The sequence below is a fragment of the Castanea sativa genome, chromosome 12, assembly GCF_040712315.1.
Source record: "Castanea sativa cultivar Marrone di Chiusa Pesio chromosome 12, ASM4071231v1".
In the NCBI taxonomy this organism is placed as follows: Eukaryota; Viridiplantae; Streptophyta; class Magnoliopsida; order Fagales; family Fagaceae; genus Castanea; species Castanea sativa.
In genome coordinates this window covers 8,383,124-8,402,860 of record NC_134024.1, presented here as the reverse complement: position 1 = coordinate 8,402,860, position 19,737 = coordinate 8,383,124, and the positions used below count along the sequence as shown (strand labels likewise).

At 42.0% G+C, this 19,737-nt stretch overlaps 1 protein-coding gene across 2 annotated transcripts; it reads left to right on the top strand.

Annotated features, from left to right (window-relative positions):
• Positions 1 to 13,360: 13,360 nt before the first annotated feature.
• On the top strand, positions 13,361 to 19,046 carry LOC142618446 (cyclic nucleotide-gated ion channel 1-like). Of its 2 annotated transcripts, none has more exons than XM_075791386.1 (8): positions 13,361 to 13,531; positions 14,584 to 14,778; positions 14,928 to 15,363; positions 15,557 to 15,769; positions 16,010 to 16,290; positions 16,683 to 16,794; positions 17,166 to 17,408; positions 18,228 to 19,046. In XM_075791386.1, the coding sequence occupies exons 2-8, from the start codon at positions 14,747 to 14,749 to the stop codon at positions 18,783 to 18,785; spliced, it is 1,875 nt and encodes a 624-aa protein (XP_075647501.1). In that variant the 5' UTR covers positions 13,361 to 13,531; positions 14,584 to 14,746; the 3' UTR covers positions 18,786 to 19,046. The 2 variants fall into 2 exon arrangements, with proteins under 2 accessions (XP_075647501.1, XP_075647502.1); XM_075791387.1 differs by lacking the exon at positions 13,361 to 13,531 and adding an exon at positions 13,556 to 14,061.
• Positions 19,047 to 19,737: the final 691 nt, after the last annotated feature.

The following is a 19,737-nucleotide window of genomic DNA, read 5'->3' as shown; positions in this document are numbered from 1 at the left end:
CATCACCTAGGGAAGCACATGGGGATGTGCTTATAAGGAATGACCTTCCTTTAATATGTAGAGGCCTTTTCCCCTACTACTATGTGCTTTGGGAGAGAACAAAAACAGTGAGGGGTATGGGCCCCAAAGCGAACAATATCTACAAAGCTGGGGGGGTCGTTACACTCTATCTCTTCGGACTGCACCTCTCAAGCTGAAGCTCTCTCTTTTCTGTGTTTCTTGCTCATTTTGGAACTCACACAAAATGGCCATAATGGCTCTCTGAGGCCGAATGGCCTTTGGGGGTGGAGGTACACTTAGCTATGTGACCCCCCCAAAATTTTCTAAATACTTTATAATATATATATATATATATATATTTTTCAATTTTTTTAGATACTAGACATTAAAATTGATAGCTGGCCCCTCCAAAAATAAGAGTTGGCCCCTACAAAAAAAAGTATTGAACAACTAATTAAACATTGGGTTCTAAAAAATAATCGTTAAGAGCAACAAACTATCTGCCTTGTAATGAAAAAAATTACTCTTTTTAGTTATTTCTCTCTCTTAATTGGTAAGTTTTGGTTGTTGATTTCAAATAGTATGTTTTAGTAAAATAAATTTCCTCGTAGAGTTATTTTAATTTATTTTATTTGGGACTAAGTCTTTCATTGTTGTTAATTTTTGAATTGTTTGTCAATACTTGATTTATTCGCAAAATGTTAAATGAAAAAAACTACGTACAGTGAGGATATATAAGTGACAATACTCAAAAATAAATTTTCTTTTGGACATAAATATATAAATTTTATTTCCTTTTCAATTTGGGATCAAGTCTTTTATTGTTATTGCTACTATTGTTAAGTTCCCAATTGTTTGTCAATGCATCATTTAGTGTTTATTTGGCAAAGATTATTTTTGCCAACTTATTTTACTATTCAACATATTTTTGCTACTATTCATGGGCCCCACTACACTTTTCGGTACTATTCATGGGCCTCACTGTACTATTTCAGTTAACTTTTACATTTATTCACAATATTTTCAACAAAAAATTTTCAGTTTTAACAAAATAAGCTAATTCCAAACAGATCCTAAGGCTAAAAATGTTGTGAAGAAAAATAGAGGATATTAATGTTAGGGTTTGATAACACTCCAAAAATAAAATAATTAAAACATTATAATTAAATAATAGTAAAACGTTTTGTACATATTTGTGGCAAAGTAAACAATTTGTATATAAGCATTAAAGTTTATATAAAATGTTTTTATGTATCAATATATGTAATTGTATAAATGTATGTATTTATGAATATGTAACTCGACCCCTTCAAACCAAAATTCCTGGCTCTATCCTAGGCCTTTGTTTCTTTCTTTTCTTTTTCTTCAGCATGTCCAACATGCTTTAGATCAATTCTCGTTAAGATGAGTCAGACTTCTCACAAGTCTAGGTCATTTCTCAATAAATGAGAAAACTAGCTTTGAAGGCTTTTGGAACAAGCTTGATGATGCCGAAGAAATCACCAGTAAGCTGTGAGTACTCCTCCGATTGAAGCAACACCTGCGAAGAGAAAGTAGATGATCGACAGAGAGCACCGGTGTGGTGCCGGCCAAAGACCCTCCGACGATCAAGTTAGAGTCTTTAAACAACCCTAGAGTGCCAGAGTTGAGGTAATTGTGCGTACCTTTGGGTCATGAGGGTCTTGGGGTATATATAGTGGTATGTGGCCGAAATAAGCGCCTTGGTGAAGAAGTACTTTCCTTTTAAAAGAGTAATTCGCGGATCTTTGCCTATTGTATTGAGCCCTTTCCTTATAGGAATCTTCTTGACTAAAGTCGAACGTGTAGCGCAAGAACTTTCTTTATATTCACATAAGCAGAAGTCAAGATAGGCTAAAAATGAAGGTTGGATTACCTCCTTCAGCTTTCACCTGCCAAGGTCATCAGCCCACGTGTACCTCCTACACTGTCGTCAGCTTATGTATGCCTCCACAAAGAACGTCAGCCAAGGACCTTACAGCCAAGGTCGTCAGCCCTGACTCGTCAACGTGGTCCGTTAGCTTATCGTCGCTACGTAGGGGGTATGGCCCTGAATGCCAAAAAGGCGGCATCCTAATGAGACTGGCTGACGGGTTGTGTATTCCCGTCAGCCTTCTTAAAAACGTCACTATCAACTGCCCCCCACTCCATTGCCTCGTCAGATATGAGTGACGGGTCATGGAGTTCTCGTTATTGGGGAAATGGTTCGTGCATGGTAGTTTGTGCCATCCTCATTAAATGGTGGGACACATGGCATAGAATGATTGGCTCCGTGTCTGGACGGGTGTGTCGCTTCGTCTTTCGCGCCTCCTCTCTCCTATATATACCTCACTATTTACCTTTTTCCCACTTTTTTCGCCTTGTTCATCTTGAGAGAGAATTCGTCACTGCCAATTTCATCACACCGTCGATCGTGCAACCGTCACCTTCTTGAGACCGTCCTTCTACACGTAAGTTTTCCTTACTTTACCTTTTTACTTTCTCTAGTGACGCCCTTTAGTGAAGTCGTCTGCCTAGGATCTTAGAAAAACCCGTCGTTTGTAGGTAGTCAGATGTCTAGGGAGACGCCGAGTGATCAATCGTCAATCCGCGACGGAGCGGGTTACGACGAAGTTTTCCCATCAGGTCGTGAGCCCGCGGAGGGCCTATCCTGGTCGTCAAAAAGAGAATCTTCAACTCCTTCTGACGGTGAAGTAGAGAGTTCTAGAGGAAGTGAGGTGAGCGGTGATGAAGAAGGGGTAGCCGATGAAGACCAGGGGGTTCGTGGAAGGGCAAGTAGCAGTGACGGGGGTGAGAGTGACGGTGACGAGGAAGCCTTAGAGAGCACCTCGGGATCCTCTGGTGATGACCGTCCCTACATCTTACCCTCCGAGTGGTCCTTCAACAACTTTCTCCAGACGATGTCGGAGAATGTTTTCAAAAGTTTGCGGTCCCGTTGCCAAATACTAGACGACATTCCCATCCGTTTTACTGAGGAGGGTGAGAGATGTTACTCGGGACGAACCGCAGACGTCGGTATGTATGATGCCATGTTCGCGGCAGGGCTAAGGCTGCCGCTGACGGCATTACACCGTCAGCTGGCTAACTTCCTCGGGATATCCGTCAGCCAGATTGCCCCCAATGCTTGGCGAACCTTCATTGGTGCCGAGATCTTGTGGGGTCGTCTGAGTGGTGGGAACCGTCAGTTGACCTTGGACGAGTTCTTTTGGTGTTATCGTCCTCAACACATTTCCTCATCAAAAGGAGTGTACCATTTTGTAGTGAGGGATAAGGAGTTGAAGTTAGTGTCAGATATGCCTGACTCCAATAGGAAGTGGAAGGGCAGATACTTCTTTGTAGAAGGAACAAATTGGGTATGTCGTCAAGAGGAGTGGGAGTCGATGCCCAATGGTTTTGATAACACATGGGCCTACGTTAGAGATTCAGGTTAATCCTGTCGACCCTTCTCGCCTCGTCTACTTTTTTTTGCTATCCTAACCCGTCACTTTTCATTGCAGCTAATAATCGTCCACGTATTACCGAGGAGCAAGAGGATTTCATTCGTCGAGTGACGGCCATTCCTTTGGACGAGAGGAAGTGTTGGGATCTGATCACGTTAGATACTCTTCACTCATATTGTGGGGGTCCTGAACCGACGGAGGAAGCTTGCAAATTAAACACTTATTCCCGTCGTCGTAAGTGTCTTTTAACTTGTCTTTATCCTGACGCTGTCTCTTTCTAACCCTTATTCTTCGCAGAAATGGAGTCAGCTAAACAACAGGTTTGAGCTACCGCTGCGGCCAAGAAGAAACAGCAAGAGAAGGTTGGGGGCGAGTCAACCCCACCGTCAACCCACAGGCCCGTCGGGAAGGTTGCGGCCAAGAGGAAACCTGACGGTAGGGAAGACCGTCCAGGGAAGAAAGCTGCCCCAACCCCCGGGGACAAGTCTTCACGAAGACCGTCACCCCCTAGGCCCATTCATGGGGCAGGTAAGGGGCCCATGACCTCGTCAGGCCCTATCTCCCAGGGGTCTGCTCGTCGCCTGCTGACCCATAAAGATTACGCTGTAGAGGTGACGGAGTCCATTTTGAAGGATGAGGAAATGGACCCTTGTGCCGAGCAGACTATTGACGAGATAAAGGCGTTAGGCCTTTTCGACCTTACCAGAGTGAGTCTCGCTTTCTACTTTGGTGCCCGACCAACTTTTTATACCCTGACGTTGTCTTGTCCCTTTTTTCTTTCAGGCTATGGTTCGCATGAGCAGGTGCTCTGCCAAGGAAGGGGTGGTCACCCGTCTGAACGAGTGCGTCAAGTACCTGGCTGACGGTCAGGCGCAGTTCAAGGAGGCGAACCGCATCTTGGGCACGGAGCTGAAGGATTATAAGGAAAAGCTGACGGAGGAGACCCGCCGACGGGAGATGGAAACGGAGGCCAAGGTGACGGCGGAGAAGGAGTTGAGGTCCATCCTAGTCCAAGTGGAGACGGCTAGGAATGACGCTGTGACGGAGTTCAAGGATTCGTCAGCCTTCATAGACGCTTGTGCTGCCTACTACGGTGACGGGTTCGAGGACTGCTTGAAGCAAGTAAAATCTGTCTATCCTGACTTGGATTTGTCAAGGATTTCAATGGATGAGTCCATCCTGCCAACCCCTGCAGGCGACGCCGTCCATGAAGAAGCTGACGACAATAGTCAGAGAGACAACAGCGTCGTCCTAGCCCAGCCAGCTGCGGATCACTCCGTCACTCTGACTCCAAATCCTCACAATGGCGACCCAAATGCCGTCAGCCCTTCTCTCTCCTGTGCCCAGCCTTTTACTGCCGAAGACGATGGACAACACTGATGCCCTCTTATGAACTTAAAGTTTTCTTTCTTCTTTTTTTTTTTTTTTTTGATTCTTTTTGGAGAAGTATAGACGAAGTTGTAGTACTTGGCGCCCATTTTTCTGGGCTTTTGTAAAGACATTGCCTATTTTAATTTTAATGTCATTTTATGCTTCAAGTACGTGTGTTTTATATTGTAAGTCAGAATTATGTCCGTGATGAGCTCGTCAGCTTTAAGGGTGACGGGGTTTTTCTCTTTCAATTCAATTTTTGAACTGATGACGGCGTCAGCTTCTTTTCCATGAAAACTTAGGGTCGTTTTTTATCATTCCGTCAGTTTCATGGACAACGTCGTCGGACAACTTAATTGTATGCCTGTTAGTTTCCTAACGGCGTCAGCTTCTCTTTCAGCTAATCTAGCTCGATGTATCCATTTGGCAATACGCCCATCATTTTTACGAATAATACCGTCAGCTAGCTTATTGTGTCGTCACTTTAAACATAACACTGTTATTATGCCGTCACTTTGAACATAACACCGTTATTATGCCGTCATTTTGAACACAACACCGTTACTTTGTTGCATCATGGCAAGGTGACGAGCCCAAGAGGGGACATATCAGCATTTTATTGCCCTTGTACATCTTATGCACTTGGTGGTAAGGTCTTCTAGTAATGAGGTCGTCCACCTTGTTGTCCTTAGGTTGGGGTCGTCCAGTTTGTGGATTTTAGGTGTAAGATTGTCCATTTTGTGGACTTATTTATGACACCGTCCACTAGGTGGACTCAGCAATGGGATTGTCCACTTTTTGGACTTAGAAACAGGTCGTCTGCTTTGTGGACTTAGGAATAGGTCGTCCATTTTGTGGACTTAGGAATAGGCCGTCCACTTTGTGGACTTAGATGTAGGTCGTCCACTTTGTGGACTTAGAGGTAGGCCGTCCACTTTGTGGACTTAGAAATAGGCCGTCCACTTTGTGGACTTCGATGTAGGCCGTCCACTTTATGGACTTAGATGTAGGCCGTCCACTTTGTGGACTTAGATGCAGGTCGTCCCCTTTGTGGACTTAGATGCAGGCCGTCCACTTTGTGAACTTGGCCATAAGATTGTCCAACTTGTGGACTTAGTTATAGAGGACCTGCTGTTTTCTTCAAGACATAAAAAATTCACTAGTCGTTTCTGAATGAGCCTCCTCTTATTATGATGAATGCATAAGTAAAATTTTGTTCAAAAATAGGAAAGATAAATTTTCAGCCCTTTGGACTTAAAATATACTGTAGATAGGAATAAGCTAAGACAAATAATTAAGGATCATAAACTGGTAATGAGGAGTAACGTTCTGCTTGCTATCTTCTACTGGTAGTACTTTCTGAGGTGCTCGGCGTTCCATGGGTGTCGCAGTTTCTGCCCGTCAAGGGTCTCTAGGTGATAGGTGCCCTTTCTTCGCCATGACACGATCTTGTAGGGTCCTTCCCAGTTCGGGCCGAGCTTCCTTGTGTGGGATCTCTGGCTGCGCCCATCACTTTCCTTAAAACAAGATCTCCGACTTTGAAGTCTCGATGCTTGACTCGGGAGTTGTAGTGCTTGCTTACGAGGTCCTGGTATCGTGCGAGTCTCTGTTCAGCCACCGCCCTTACTTCGTCAATTAGATCTAGTTGTAAACGAAGCTCTTGATCATTTCTTCCCTCGTCGTGATTGGCCACCCTATAACTTGTGAGTCCTATCTCGGCTGGGATGACCGCTTCACTTCCGTATGTCAGCTGGAAAGGGGTTTCTCCTGTAGGGGTTCGTAATGTCGTTCTGTATGCCCATAACACGCTAGGTAGCATCTCAGGCCATACGCCCTTTGCCCCCTCGAGCCGAGTCTTGATGATTCAAAGCAAGGATCGGTTGGTGACTTCCACCTGTCCATTTGCCTGAGGATGGGCTGGGGAGGAATAATGGTTCTTGATTCCTAGTTCTGAACAGAAGGCTCGGAAGGAGTCGTTGTCAAATTGTTTACCGTTGTCCAATATCAAGACTCTTGGAATTCCATACCTGCAAACAATGCTTCTCCATACAAAACCCCTTATATTCTTTTCAGTGATGGTGGCCAGGGCTTCAGCTTCAACCCATTTGGTGAAGTAATCGATGCCGACAACGAGGAACTTCAGCTGCCTTGCTGCCATCGGGAATGGTCCCATGATATCTAACCCCCATTGGGCGAATGGCCATGGGGCAGTTATGGGGGTCAATTCTTCCGCCAGTTGTCGAATGACGTTGCTGAACCTTTGACACTTGTCGCAAGCTCTCACATAAACCTGGGCGTCATTTTGCATTGTTGGCCAGTAATATCCGGCCCGAATCAACTTTTATACCAATGACCGTGATCCGGAATGGTTGCCGCATATCCCCTCGTGTACTTCTCTCATAATATAGCTTGCTTCTTCGGGGTCCACGCACCTTAGGTATGGTCGAGAAAAGCCCCTTTTGTAGAGAACGTCCTTTATCAAGACAAACCGTGCAGACCGGACCTTCAGCTTCCTGGCAGCCTCCTTTTCATCAGGCAACGTGCCATCTTTTAGGTAGGAGATCAAGGGCGTGGTCCAATTGTTTTCGGAACCAATTTCCTGTATGCAGACAACGTCAATTAACGGTGAGGACTGAATAAAAGAAAGTACCTTGTCGATGGTGGTCATAGGTTCTGCAGATGCGGCTTTGGAAAGTCGGTCGGCATGTTCGTTTTCTCCTCTTGGAATTTGGACTATTTTGGCTTGCAGCCCGTCCATCCTCTTTTTCACTTGCTCCCAGTACCTCTTCATTCTTTCACCCTTGCACTCGTACTCGCCGTTCACCTGGCTTGTGACGACTTGGGAGTCGCAATGAACAACCACGTTCGTGGCCCCTACAACTTGAGCAAGGTCTAAACCTACTATCAGGGCTTCATACTCAGCTTCATTGTTAGTTGTAGGAAAATCGAGGCGAATCATACATTTGAGCTCGTCGCCTTCCGGAGAGTTAAGCACGACCCCTACCCCGCCAGCCTTCTTGTTGGATGACCCGTCAGTGAAAATGCCCCATTGGGGACTCTTTTCCTCTTCGCCTTCCGCGCTGGTGAACTCAGCAATGAAGTCGGCCACCGCTTGTCCCTTGATGGCGGCGCAGGGTCGATATTGTATATCAAATTCACTTAGTTCTACGGACCATAACGCCATTCGTCCGGCAGCCGCAGGGCTGCCCATTGCTCGCCGCAAAGGTTTGTCAGTTAAGACGACTATTGTATGGGCTTGAAAATATGGCTTGAGCTTACGGGCCGCTGTAACCAAAGCGAAGGCAAGTTTCTCCATGGGGGGATATCTCTCTTCTGCACCATGCAATGCCTTGCTCGCGTAGTACACGGGTCGTTGGACCTTATCGTCTTCTCTAATTAAGGCCGCGCTGACAGCTGCTGGGGAAACGGCCAGATAGAGGAACAGTTCTTCTCCTGATTGCGAGGGGCTTAGCAATGGCGGTGAAGAGAGGTAGACCTTTAAATCTTCGAACGCTTGTTGACACTCGGCAGTCCACTCAAAGGATTTTTTCAATGTTCGGAAAAAAGGTAGACATCTATCTGCAGCATTCGACACAAATCTGTTAAGCGCGGCGACCCTACCATTGAGGCTTTGTACTTCCTTAATATTTTTAGGAGGGGCCATCCCCATAATGGCCTGAATCTTGTCCGGGTTGGCCTCGATTCCTCTTTGGGATACCATGTACCCCAAGAACTTTCCTACCGTCACTCCAAAGGCACACTTGCTTGGGTTGAGCTTCATGTCGTAGGAGCAAAGAGTATCAAATGTTTCTTTAAGATCCTCCAGATGAGTTTCTTCCCTTTGGCTTTTGACCAGCATGTCGTCGACATACACCTGGACGTTCCTTCCAATCTGTCGTGCAAACATCTTGTTCATGAGCCTCTGATAGGTTGCGCTAGCGTTTTTCAGGCCGAAGGGCATGACCTTGTAGCAAAAGAGGCCTTGGCTTGTTACGAACGAAGTTTTCTCTTGATCAGCTTCATCCATTCGGATCTGGTTATACCCGGAGAATGCATCCATGAAGCTTAACAACTGATGTTTGGCCGTAGAATCCACCAGGATGTCGACCCGCGGGAGGGGGTAGCTATCTTTGGGGCATGCTTTGTTTAAGTCTGTGAAGTCAACGCACATCCTCCATTTCCCATTGTTCTTTTTGACCACCACGACGTTCGCCAACCAATCAGGGTAATACACTTCCCTGATAAATTCCGCTTCTTGCAGTTTGCGGACTTCTTCTGCTATTGCTTGGTCTCTTTCTTGGGCAAAGGTTCTTTTCTTCTGTCGGACGGGCGGAAAAGATGGCGACACGTTCAACCTGTGCACCATGACCGACGGGTCAATTCCCGGCATGTCTTCGTGGCTCCATGGGAATACATCTTTGTTTTCTTTCAAGAAAGTTGCGAGTTTCTGACGTATCGCCGGGTCGGCCAGGGTTCCGACTTTTGTCGTTCGCTCCGGGTGGGCTTCGTCGAGATGTACGTCTTCGAGCCTCTCGACGGGCTCTGTCGCCACCCGACGTTCCTCTATGTTCATGGCTTGAATGTGATTGTCCATCTCTGTCATGGCCACGTAACATTCTCGTGCGGATACCTGATTTCCTCTCAATTCTCCAATTCCATGATCAGTAGGGAATTTTATCATCAAGTGGTATGTCGAGGTTACGGCTTTCCATGAGTTGAGGGTTGGACGTCCTATGATGGCATTGTAAGCCGACGAGCAATCGACTACCAGGAATGTTATGTTCCAGGTGACCTGCTGTGAGTAGTCTCCAACGGTTACCGCTAAAGTGACAGTGCCAAGTGGATGTACCCTCGCCCCTCCAAAGCCAATGAGTGGGGCATTAACCGGAATTAGTCGCTCCCTTTCAATTCGCATCTGTTGGAAAGTGGGATAGTAAAGGATGTCTGCTGAACTGCCGTTGTCTACGAGAACTCGGTGTATGTTGTAGTCTCCTGCCCGTATGGTGACGACCAAAGCGTCGTCGTGGGGATGGTGAAGGCGCTGGGCGTCTACTTCCGAGAATTCAATGGGGGGATTTCCAATCCGTGACCCTCCAAGCGCAGGACTTGCCGACTGGACGTTCTGGACCGTTCTGATGTATGTCTTTCGGGCTTTCTTGGAAGATCCGGCCCTCGTGGTGCCTCCTACAATCATCCTTATGTCTCCTACGGGTTGCCTGGGGCGATCATTATCTCGCTGAGGGGCTTGATTTCGTGGCGGGTCCGCCCTTTCTTTGTCGACGAACCTCTGTAACCTCCCTCGCCTAATAAGAGCTTCTATTTGCTGTTTCAGGTCGTAGCAATCGGCGGTGTCATGGCCGTGGTCTTGATGAAATCGGCAGTATTTATCCCTTGGTCTCCTGTTGGGATCTCCCTTCAGTTTTCCAGGAAAGGCCAAAGTTTCCTCATCTTTAATCTGCATCAACACCTGGTCGATGGGCGCATTCAGGGGAGTGAAGTTCGTGTACCTTCCTGTAGGCGGCTTGGGTCGTTGATCATCTCGCCCCTCTCTGGTTCTCCCCCTTTTTCGTCCATTATCGAGTTTCGTATCTTCCTGTCTCTCCCTTTTTCTTGGTTTATAGTCGTCTCTAGCCAGCAAGGCGTCCTCCGCGTTCATATACTTCGTCGCCCTGTAATATACGTCGGACATAGTCTTTGGGTCATTCTTGCATAGAGAGAACAGGAACTTACCCTCTCGTAGCCCGTTCGTGAATGCTGCCACAAGTATCTTGTCATCTGCTTCGTCTATCGAGAGGGATTCCTTGTTAAAGCGGGCTATATAGGACCTTAATGTCTCGTCTTCTCGCTGCTTAATGCCCAGTATACACGCAATAGACCTCTTGTGTCGATGACTTCCAATAAAGTGTGACACGAACTGTGCGCCCAGTTCCTTAAAAGTGCCGATAGAATTAGGCGTCAGCCTGGTGTACCAATCCCTCGCAGGCCCCTTTAAGGTGGTAAGAAAAGCCCTGCACATGATTTCATCTGGTACACCCTGAAGATGCATTAGGGTTCTAAAAGACTCCAGGTGGTCCAACGGGTCTTTGGATCCGTCGTAGTTTTCCACATGGGGCATGCGAAACTTTGGAGGAACGGGGCATGAATTCACCAACGCTGTGAAAGGCAAATCCGTTCTATGAACTAGGTCGTCTAGATTGCTGGATACCCGTCCTCTGAGGGCGTTCATCATCACATCCATGCGTTCCCTCATCTCCTGCATCTCGGCTGTGATATGAGGTGGTAGGGAGTCCGAGGCGGATGGCGGGTTTGTCTCCGGCCGCTCCAGCCTAGTCGGTGCGGTGCTACCTTCAGGCCTGACGGCATTCCTCCCCTCCGGGCTTGCTACTTCCTGGTCCTCCCCTGGTGCACTTTGGTGCGCAGTCATCTGCCGCAGTTGCTCTTCTAAGTCGTGATTCTGTTTAGTAAGGCGCTCAACAGCAGCAGCAAGCGTCTGAACTTGTCTCTCTAGCGCTGTAGCATGCGGTTCGTCGCCTTGGTTGTTATTCGTTGCCATCGATCGAGTGAGTACCATGCAACTTTTTGTCTCAGGGATAGAGCACGGCTGAGAGACTTGAAAATGTCACTACGTTTCCCACAGACGGCGCCAACTGATGATGCCAAAAAAATCACCAGTAAGCTGTGAGTACTCCTCCGATTGAAGCAACACCTGCGAAGAGAAAGTAGATGATCGACAGAGAGCACCGATGTGGTGCCGGCCAAAGACCCTCCGACGATCAAGTTAGAGTCTTTAAACAACCCTAGAGTGCCAGAGTTGAGGTAATTGTGCGTACCTTTGGGTCATGAGGGTCTTGGGGTATATATAGTGGTATGTGGCCGAAATAAGCGCCTTGGTGAAGAAGTACTTTCCTTTTAAAAGAGTAATTCGCGGATCTTTGCCTATTGTATTGAGCCCTTTCCTTATAGGAATCTTCTTGACTAAAGTCGAACGTGTAGCGCAAGAACTTCCTTATATTCACATAAGCAGAAGTCAAGATAGGCTAAAAATGAAGGTTGGATTACTCCTTCAGCTTTCACCTGCCAAGGTCGTCAGCCCACGTGTACCTCCTACACTGTCGTCAGCTTATGTATGCCTCCACAAAGAACGTCAGCCAAGGACCTTACAGCCAAGGTCGTCAGCCCTGACTCGTCAACGTGGTCCGTCAGCTTATCGTCGCTACGTAGGGGGTATGGCCCTGAATGCCAAAAAGGCGGCATCCTAATGAGACTGGCTGACGGGTTGTGTATTCCCGTCAGCCTTCTTAAAAACGTCACTATCAAAGCTCATAAATGAGCTTTGTCAAATATGTGTGATGGAATCCAAGGATGTCACATGCACCCAACACAGAGTTACTTATTGCTGCAAGTCAATCCATCAATTGCCAAATCAATCTCTTAGTTACTCTTAAGGCTTCTTGAAGATTTGATAGACATTGTGGTTTTAACCTTTTGATCATGTTTATGGATACAAACTAGAAGTATTTTCTCATGAATGCTCTCTTATGTACTCACAGAATGGAATCATGAAGAAACGAAAAGTAAGATATTTTTAGCTGAAGTATAGCTTTATTTCTTGCCTCTAAAAGTCTTGCATAAGGTGCTTAATCTAAAGTGCAAAGTAGGGTTAAAATAGAGCCCAAACTGATTTCTAACTAAAGTCGGATTTTTTCGCACCGCTATTTTGTTCAACTGAAGTTTATTTTATTCTCGCTTAAGTGAGATTCTCAGATTCAACATAATTGTGTGAAGTCTCAAGTATCTACTTTTCAATGAAATAAATTTCACTCAAGTATTAATTTTGGTTGGATAGGTATGAGAAAAAGAGCATCAAATTCTCATCTTAAGCGTACCACAACTTTTTCGTCTTTTACATATTATTTTTACTAAAAATGCAAAAATTTTGGAGGGTCATCTCCATGTGACTGTCACTATTAAAAAAGCAAAAAAAAATTTAAAAAGTTAATAAAAAAAGTTATTTGACCTCTATGTCATTTGCAATCATGAGTCTAAATCTTCTGTCTCACTTTTTATGTTCCACTTTATACTCCACCAATAAAATCTTGTCACGTGTTCACCTAATTAATTAAATACTACTATTAATTAATAACGATAGCATTAATAAGTCAATAATGATAGTATTTAATTACTTAAGTGAATATGTGGCAAGTTTTTATTGGTGGAGTATAGAATGGAGTAGGAAAAGTAGAACAGAAGATTTGGACTGCAATCATCATTTTTTTTTTCTTGAGTTATTGCATGTAATTACAAATATTTTATGTGCTCTTACTTTTTTTAATTTATTTTTATCCTTCTAATATTTTTCGAAAATTCTACTTTTCTTTTTTTAGCTCAACCAAACCTATTCTTAAGAATTTCATACTGGTTGTGTGGTTAAATTGACTCGGGAAAAAAAGTCTTCCTTTTTTGTCATAGCTTGACAGCTATTAGGAAAAAGACATGATCAATGTGACTTTCAGCACTTCACTAACAAATTATGATAACCGAAATAATTGCAGCTGTTTTGTTTCTTACATTTTCCTCACATATTAAAAATCTTATCCCAACTCAACGTTTTCCACGCTTTTGTTCTGTAAATCCTCGGTGTCTCTTGCAGTCTTGCTCGACCTTGTAAAACGCCCACTGGACTGAGTTCTACAGGGTTCACTGTAAGTAGATACACCACCTCTCTCTCTCTCCCTCTCCCTCTCTCTCCTAGTGTTTGCTTTTGTCAGAACTTGCTGATTTGTGCAGTTGTGAGTGATAGACGACTCTTAATGTTTGTTTTTGTCATAACTTGCCGACTTTTACAATTATGAGTGATGGATAAAAAGTGATAGGTCTATGTGAGCATAAACTGTCCAGCACTCATAGAAGCCAACAAGTTGGAAATTGAGTTTCTTTATGTAATTAGTCTAAAAATGTATTTTTGTAAAGCTTTTCAATTCACTGTGCCTGATATCTTTAAAATAGCGGAGATATTCATCCCAAAAAATAGAAGCAAGACATTTAAATCGATATAAGGAAAAAAAAAGGAATATAATCAATGGTCTTATCGTCTTGTAATATTTCTTCTCTTTAATAGGTAAAGATATTGGAGTTTAATCAATCTATAATAGGTATAATCAATGGACTTGTGACGTTGCTGTATTTCTTCACCATATTAAGGTGGAGTTTTGGGGATCATATCTCACTGTAGGTATGGAATTTATAGAATGAATTTATGAAATATAATTCTCAGCCAATTGTACTATTTCGGGAGGTTAATTAATGTATTCCCGTTCTTATAATTTTGAACAATAAATTTCTTACTAAAATCCTCTTGAACTCAAATAAGCTTTTTATCAACATCTATATTAAACTAATGAAAGAAATCGAACAAATTTTCACCATTGCTGCAAACGTGAAGTTTACAACCATCAATATGGTGTGCCCTCTTTTCTTCCTTGAGTTTGTGAAGCAAGGCACTACTTTATCTATTTGCATACAGTGCATATTATAATCTATTTACATAAAATTTCATTTCTCTTTTATCAGTTTCATTTTATATGTGTATGTGTGTTAGAATTATGATTAAATAATTTAAAATTTTAGGATAATCAGTTATTTATCATGGTATTAGAGATTTTGAGACGATTGGTAATTTTTCATATATATAATCAGTTATGATTCTAATGCTTGTGAAATTTTCTTCTTCTTGATAATGTCTTATGGTGCTCAGTTCACCTGGTGATTTTGCACTTGGATATATGAAAAATGCTCTCTACATCTCTAATCTCTCCAGTTGGTATCAATATTCTGAAGTTTGTGGTGCATAAAGAAGTTCATTCAGGCCTACTAATAGTTTAGAGTTGATTGCACTGTATCATACATAAATTCTAGTTATGAATAACTCGCCAAACTACGTTTGTTGGAGGTTAGTTCCATTCCATCACCTCTTGATATATATATATATATATAGTTATAACAATGGGAAAAATGGATTCAAACCTTGATATGTAAACAATAGTTGTGAGCTTGAGCCCTGAGTTATATGTTACTGTTTTTTCTTCTGTTTTTATGTAGGAGTCCGGATTGCCTGATAGATACTAAGGAGGAGCACTTTCCGGCTAATAATGGATTACATTCCAAGGAAAAGGCATTACTGAAAATTCTTCACCCACGGGATTCATTCCTTCGTTGGTGGAACAAAATATTTGTAGTGTCGTGTGTAATTGCAGTATCATTGGATCCTCTGTTCTTTTACATTCCTGTGACCAATGAAGATAACAAGTGCATTAGGTTAGACAAAAAGTTGAGGGCCACAGCTTTTGTTTTGAGATCAATCACTGATATCATTCACATAGTTCATATGATTTTGCAATTTCGCACTGGTTTTATAGATAAGGCCTCTCGGAAACTTGGAAAACCTGTGTTAGTTAAAGATGCTAGGACAATAGCTAGGAGGTATTTCTGGCCATATTTCCTGATCGACATTCTCGTTATTCTTCCCATCCCACAGGTACATAAGGAAGACTTACTTTTTCCGAAAATTTTGATAGTTGGGAACAAAAGGTTCAAACATTGAATTTCTCCGTTAGAAATATCATGAGATGTCAATTGAATTAAAAGATTCTTAATGTTTAGAAATTTGGCTATGCTCACACTCATAATGATCTTATTCTTAAAATTAACATTGTCCTTTATCTTGTCAGGTGGTTGTTTCAGTCATCTTTTCAGTGAGAGGCGCGAAATATTTGAATACAAGAAAGTTGATGAGCTCTATTCTTGTCCTTCAATATGTGCCGAGAGTTCTTCGAATCTACCTATCCTGGAGGGAACCTATGAGGAGTGCCAGAAAGTTCGCTAAAACCCCTGTATGGGTTAAAGGTTTATTCAACTTCTTTCTGTACATCCTTGCCAGCCATGTAAGTTTGATTAAATTATGATTTCTTCTTTTCTGATAGAAAATCATATGATTTCATTGAAACTCAAGAAATTGTTACATCACGTGACCTTAGTTTCAGATATGCCTTTTCTTCTCAATTTCTTCAACCTATGCATGTACAAACAAAATGCTTATCCAGTAAAATGATTTGGATGCCCTTATGCAGTTATGCCTAATTTATGAAAATTTACTGATGTGTAATTACTTTCTGATCATATAGGTATTGGGAGCCTTTTGGTATTTCTTTTCAATTCAAAGAGAAATGGCTTGTTGGGACATAGCCTGTGAAAATCATCCAAGATGTGTCCACAGTTCTTTAAACTGTGATCACAGTTTAGGAAACTACACATTCCTAGATGATTTTTGCCCTATAAAAACACAAAATACGACACTGTTTGATTTTGGAATATATCTTGATGCCCTTCAGTCAGGTGTTGCAGAGTCCACAGACTTTCCACAAAAATTCTTTCAGTGTTTTTGGTGGGGCCTGCGAAATCTAAGGTTTGTAATTGCACATGTTAGAAACTTCACTATTCCCTATTGAGCTAATTTAAGATGCGGTAGTTTTTAATTTTTATTAGTGATTGCATACATATATCTTACTATTAAGTTTTCAAGTAGGGTTTCAGTCTGCCTCAACATTTGCATATTCCCTTTTTCTAATCAATTCACATGTCAAATGTGTAACATATTATTATGTGTATTGAGAAGAACTTGATTATGACTTAGTGCCTGGTTGATCCCACCGTCATAAGTCATAACACAATGTGGGAATTTAAGTGGTGCAGGGTAGTGATCACACCTGCAAATTTTCTTTATAATAAAATAAATAAAAAACTTGTCTTTTCATCCAAAAGTTTTTAGATTCCGATTTAGTTGGGCTATTTTTGCAGTTCTCTTGGCCAAAACCTCCAAACAAGTAACTATATTTGGGAAGGCTGCTTCGCAATTTTTATTTCTATTGCTGGCTTGCTACTATTTTTATATCTCATTGGAAATGTGCAGGTTAGTATCCTATCTTCTCTTTTGACTTCTCTTTTCTTTCTTTTTTCCCCATTTTTCAAATATTTACAGCTCCTAGTTTTTCAATCACGTTGACTAAGCTCATTCACTCAAATCAGACACTACAATATGTCATGGCAAAAAAAAAATTGTGTGTATATATATATACATATAACAATGGGATTAAGCTCAAATATGGGTTTGGACTAATATAACAATGACTGGTATAAATATTAGTAAGTCGTTAATAGATTCTAATTCTAATATCAATTTTAAAGGTTTGATGAGATACTCTGGATATGTAGAAAACAATGCTTTCACGATACCTATATTATATAGGATTAGATGTCTGAATGAACTTTGTTGTGAAACAGACATATATGCAGTTGGCAACTACAAGGTCGGAGGAGATAAGAAGGAAGATGACATTGAAAGAAATAGATATAGAATTATGGATCTCAAAGAATGATCTCCCTCAGAATATAAATGATGAGATCATGCAGAGTGTAAAAGACATACTAGAAGGTGACAAAGATGCTAATGTAGAAAGTCTGCTTCTTAATGTTCGCAAGAAATCTAATATAAAGCGCCATCTATGCTTGGGTATGCTGAAGAGAGTAAGTTAATCAGCTTCTCTGAAATTGTTTTCTAGATTATATATTTTCTGAATCAATAAATGAAATCGTGAACAGAGAATAAGGGTTAATCCCGATGATATTCTTGTTCATATTATGTGATTTGCATGTACCTTCTATTTTTATTTTAAGTGCGTGATAGATCAATTCCTGGCATTAATATGTAATCTTCTAAGTGATAAAACAAATTTCTAATCCTGTTATCTGAAATATCTGCCAAATTGATCCCAAAACTTTAAATTTAAAAAGAAAGAAGAAACTTTTCCCCCCTAAGTTGAGCAATTGCACCATTTCTCTACAAATTTGATATTCTCTTTGCATGCTGACCTTTCTCAACAACTTGTTGCAAGGTACCTATTTTGATGGTTCAAACTTCAATGACTTCGGTAGCATGCATTATATGAATAATAAAAAAATTGACTCATGCCTTGGTTCAGATGGTTAAGGGAAGGGTTGAAATAGATCTTGAGTTCACTATCAGGGGAGAGAGAGAGAGCATTGCTGGATTTATGCAGAGAAACCATTGGTTTAGTATGTGATTTTTCATATGGCAAAACTTACGTACAAATTGCTAAGTGCAATGACTTAGGTTCCCAATTAAATTTATTCATGTGGCTATATTGAGTCAATGAAGTACAAAATATGTCATCTTTCTACAAAGACAGTCATATTACTTGCTTGGCCTTTACAATTTATTAATTAGTTCTTTATATTGAATTCCTGTTTAAACTTATATAATCAATCATTTGGATTTGATATTTAAACTTTTCTCATTATTCTTGTTGAATGTGTTTAAGCCAGGTTCCCAGGTTTCAAAACATAAATAATCAACTTTTGCAAGTGTTTCTCGACCATCTCAAGCCAGTGCACCACAGTGAACGCAGCTATATTTTTCGAGAGGGAGAACCACTCGATGCAATGCTCTTTGTCACGCAAGGCATTGCATGGACCTATACAAGTAGTGATGGTAATAAAAGTGAGTGTCTTGGTAAAGGTCAATTCTATGGTGAAGAAATTCTAGAATGGGGTTTCAAAGCCCTCTCCTTAACCGACCTATCCAACCTCCCCATCTCGCCCAAGACTGTTAGATGCCATACAAAAGTTGAAGCTTTTGCTTTAAGGGCTAGTGACCTCAAGACTATACTCACTCAAAACTGGTGGCAGCTTAGCAAGATGCTCAGCCACATCACTGGATCAAACTTGGAGAGGTGGAAACCTTTGGCAGCTTCATCTATACTAGCAGCCTGGCGACGCAGCCCCCGCTATCGTGCCTGGCAACGAAGCCACCGCCATCATGAAGATGTGCTTATAAAGTCTGCCCAGTGGCTTACAGGACGGGAACTCACCAAGTTTGTGTAAGACCACTTACGCCTCGATCTGTGGTACTAATTTCCTCTCATGCTGAATAAAAATCCTACGCCCCTCTGAGTATTCTATTTTGGTGCCTAACCTTTTAAATTGTAATGATTGGCAATTGAATACACTACTGGTTTTCCAGTGATTGGCTTGCTAGTGTTTTCAGTGAATGACTAGACTAGGAAACAAAAAATTAAACTTCTTAAATAATTTAAGTGCTGACACTGTCAATTATTTGTGAAATGTATGATTTTGATTTTTTTTTTTTTTTCCCCCCTTCAACGTTGTTTGCTGCTCTTTGAAACTTCTAAAACGGTTTTCAGAGAATGAAACCAAAGCTGCAGTAGATGCCTTCCTATGTGTACAAATGGGATCAGGTGGCTTATGAAAGAGAGAAATACAAAATAACAACCAACATTATCCAAGATTGCTAGACAATGTATTTTTATTTCTTAAGCTTACTTAAATGGATGCAAACGGACCAAGTCCAAGTCACAAGAAGAAAGATTACTTTTAGCCACAAAAGCTTTGGATCGCCTTAAAATGAACTTTCCGAAAAGCTATTTGGAGTGGCAACCTATAATCAGAAATGTTCAGTACATATGGATAATCAACCCAAACTAAGAGCACAGAAACTATACCAATGTAAAAAGATTTTATATACAGAATCAATCCAAGCACAGAATTGATCCTCATCTTCACACACTGAATGCAGGTGCAAATTACCACGGCAGTAAACATGTGAAAATTCTTAATGATGGCTTTGATGCAAGTCAGAAGTATTTACAGACTGAAACCCTCTAATGTCCTAGATTCAAATGGAAACCTCTGGCTGTAAAGTCCCACACCTTTAAAAAAAAAAAAAAATGTGAAAAGTAGCAGATTTTTATTTAAAGCCACGTGAACTCCCACCTACCCCTTAATTCCCCACCACTCCTTTTCTCTCAAAATATCT

Excerpts from the sequence above, each read along its gene's own strand:
- LOC142618446 (XM_075791386.1), top strand. The coding sequence starts at position 14,747 with ATGAATAACTCGCCAAACTACGTTTGTTGGAG. Across the intron at positions 14,779-14,927 it reads CCAAACTACGTTTGTTGGAG|GAGTCCGGATTGCCTGATAG; the intron begins GTTAGTTCCATT and ends GTTTTTATGTAG. Across the intron at positions 16,291-16,682 it reads TGGGGCCTGCGAAATCTAAG|TTCTCTTGGCCAAAACCTCC; the intron begins GTTTGTAATTGC and ends CTATTTTTGCAG.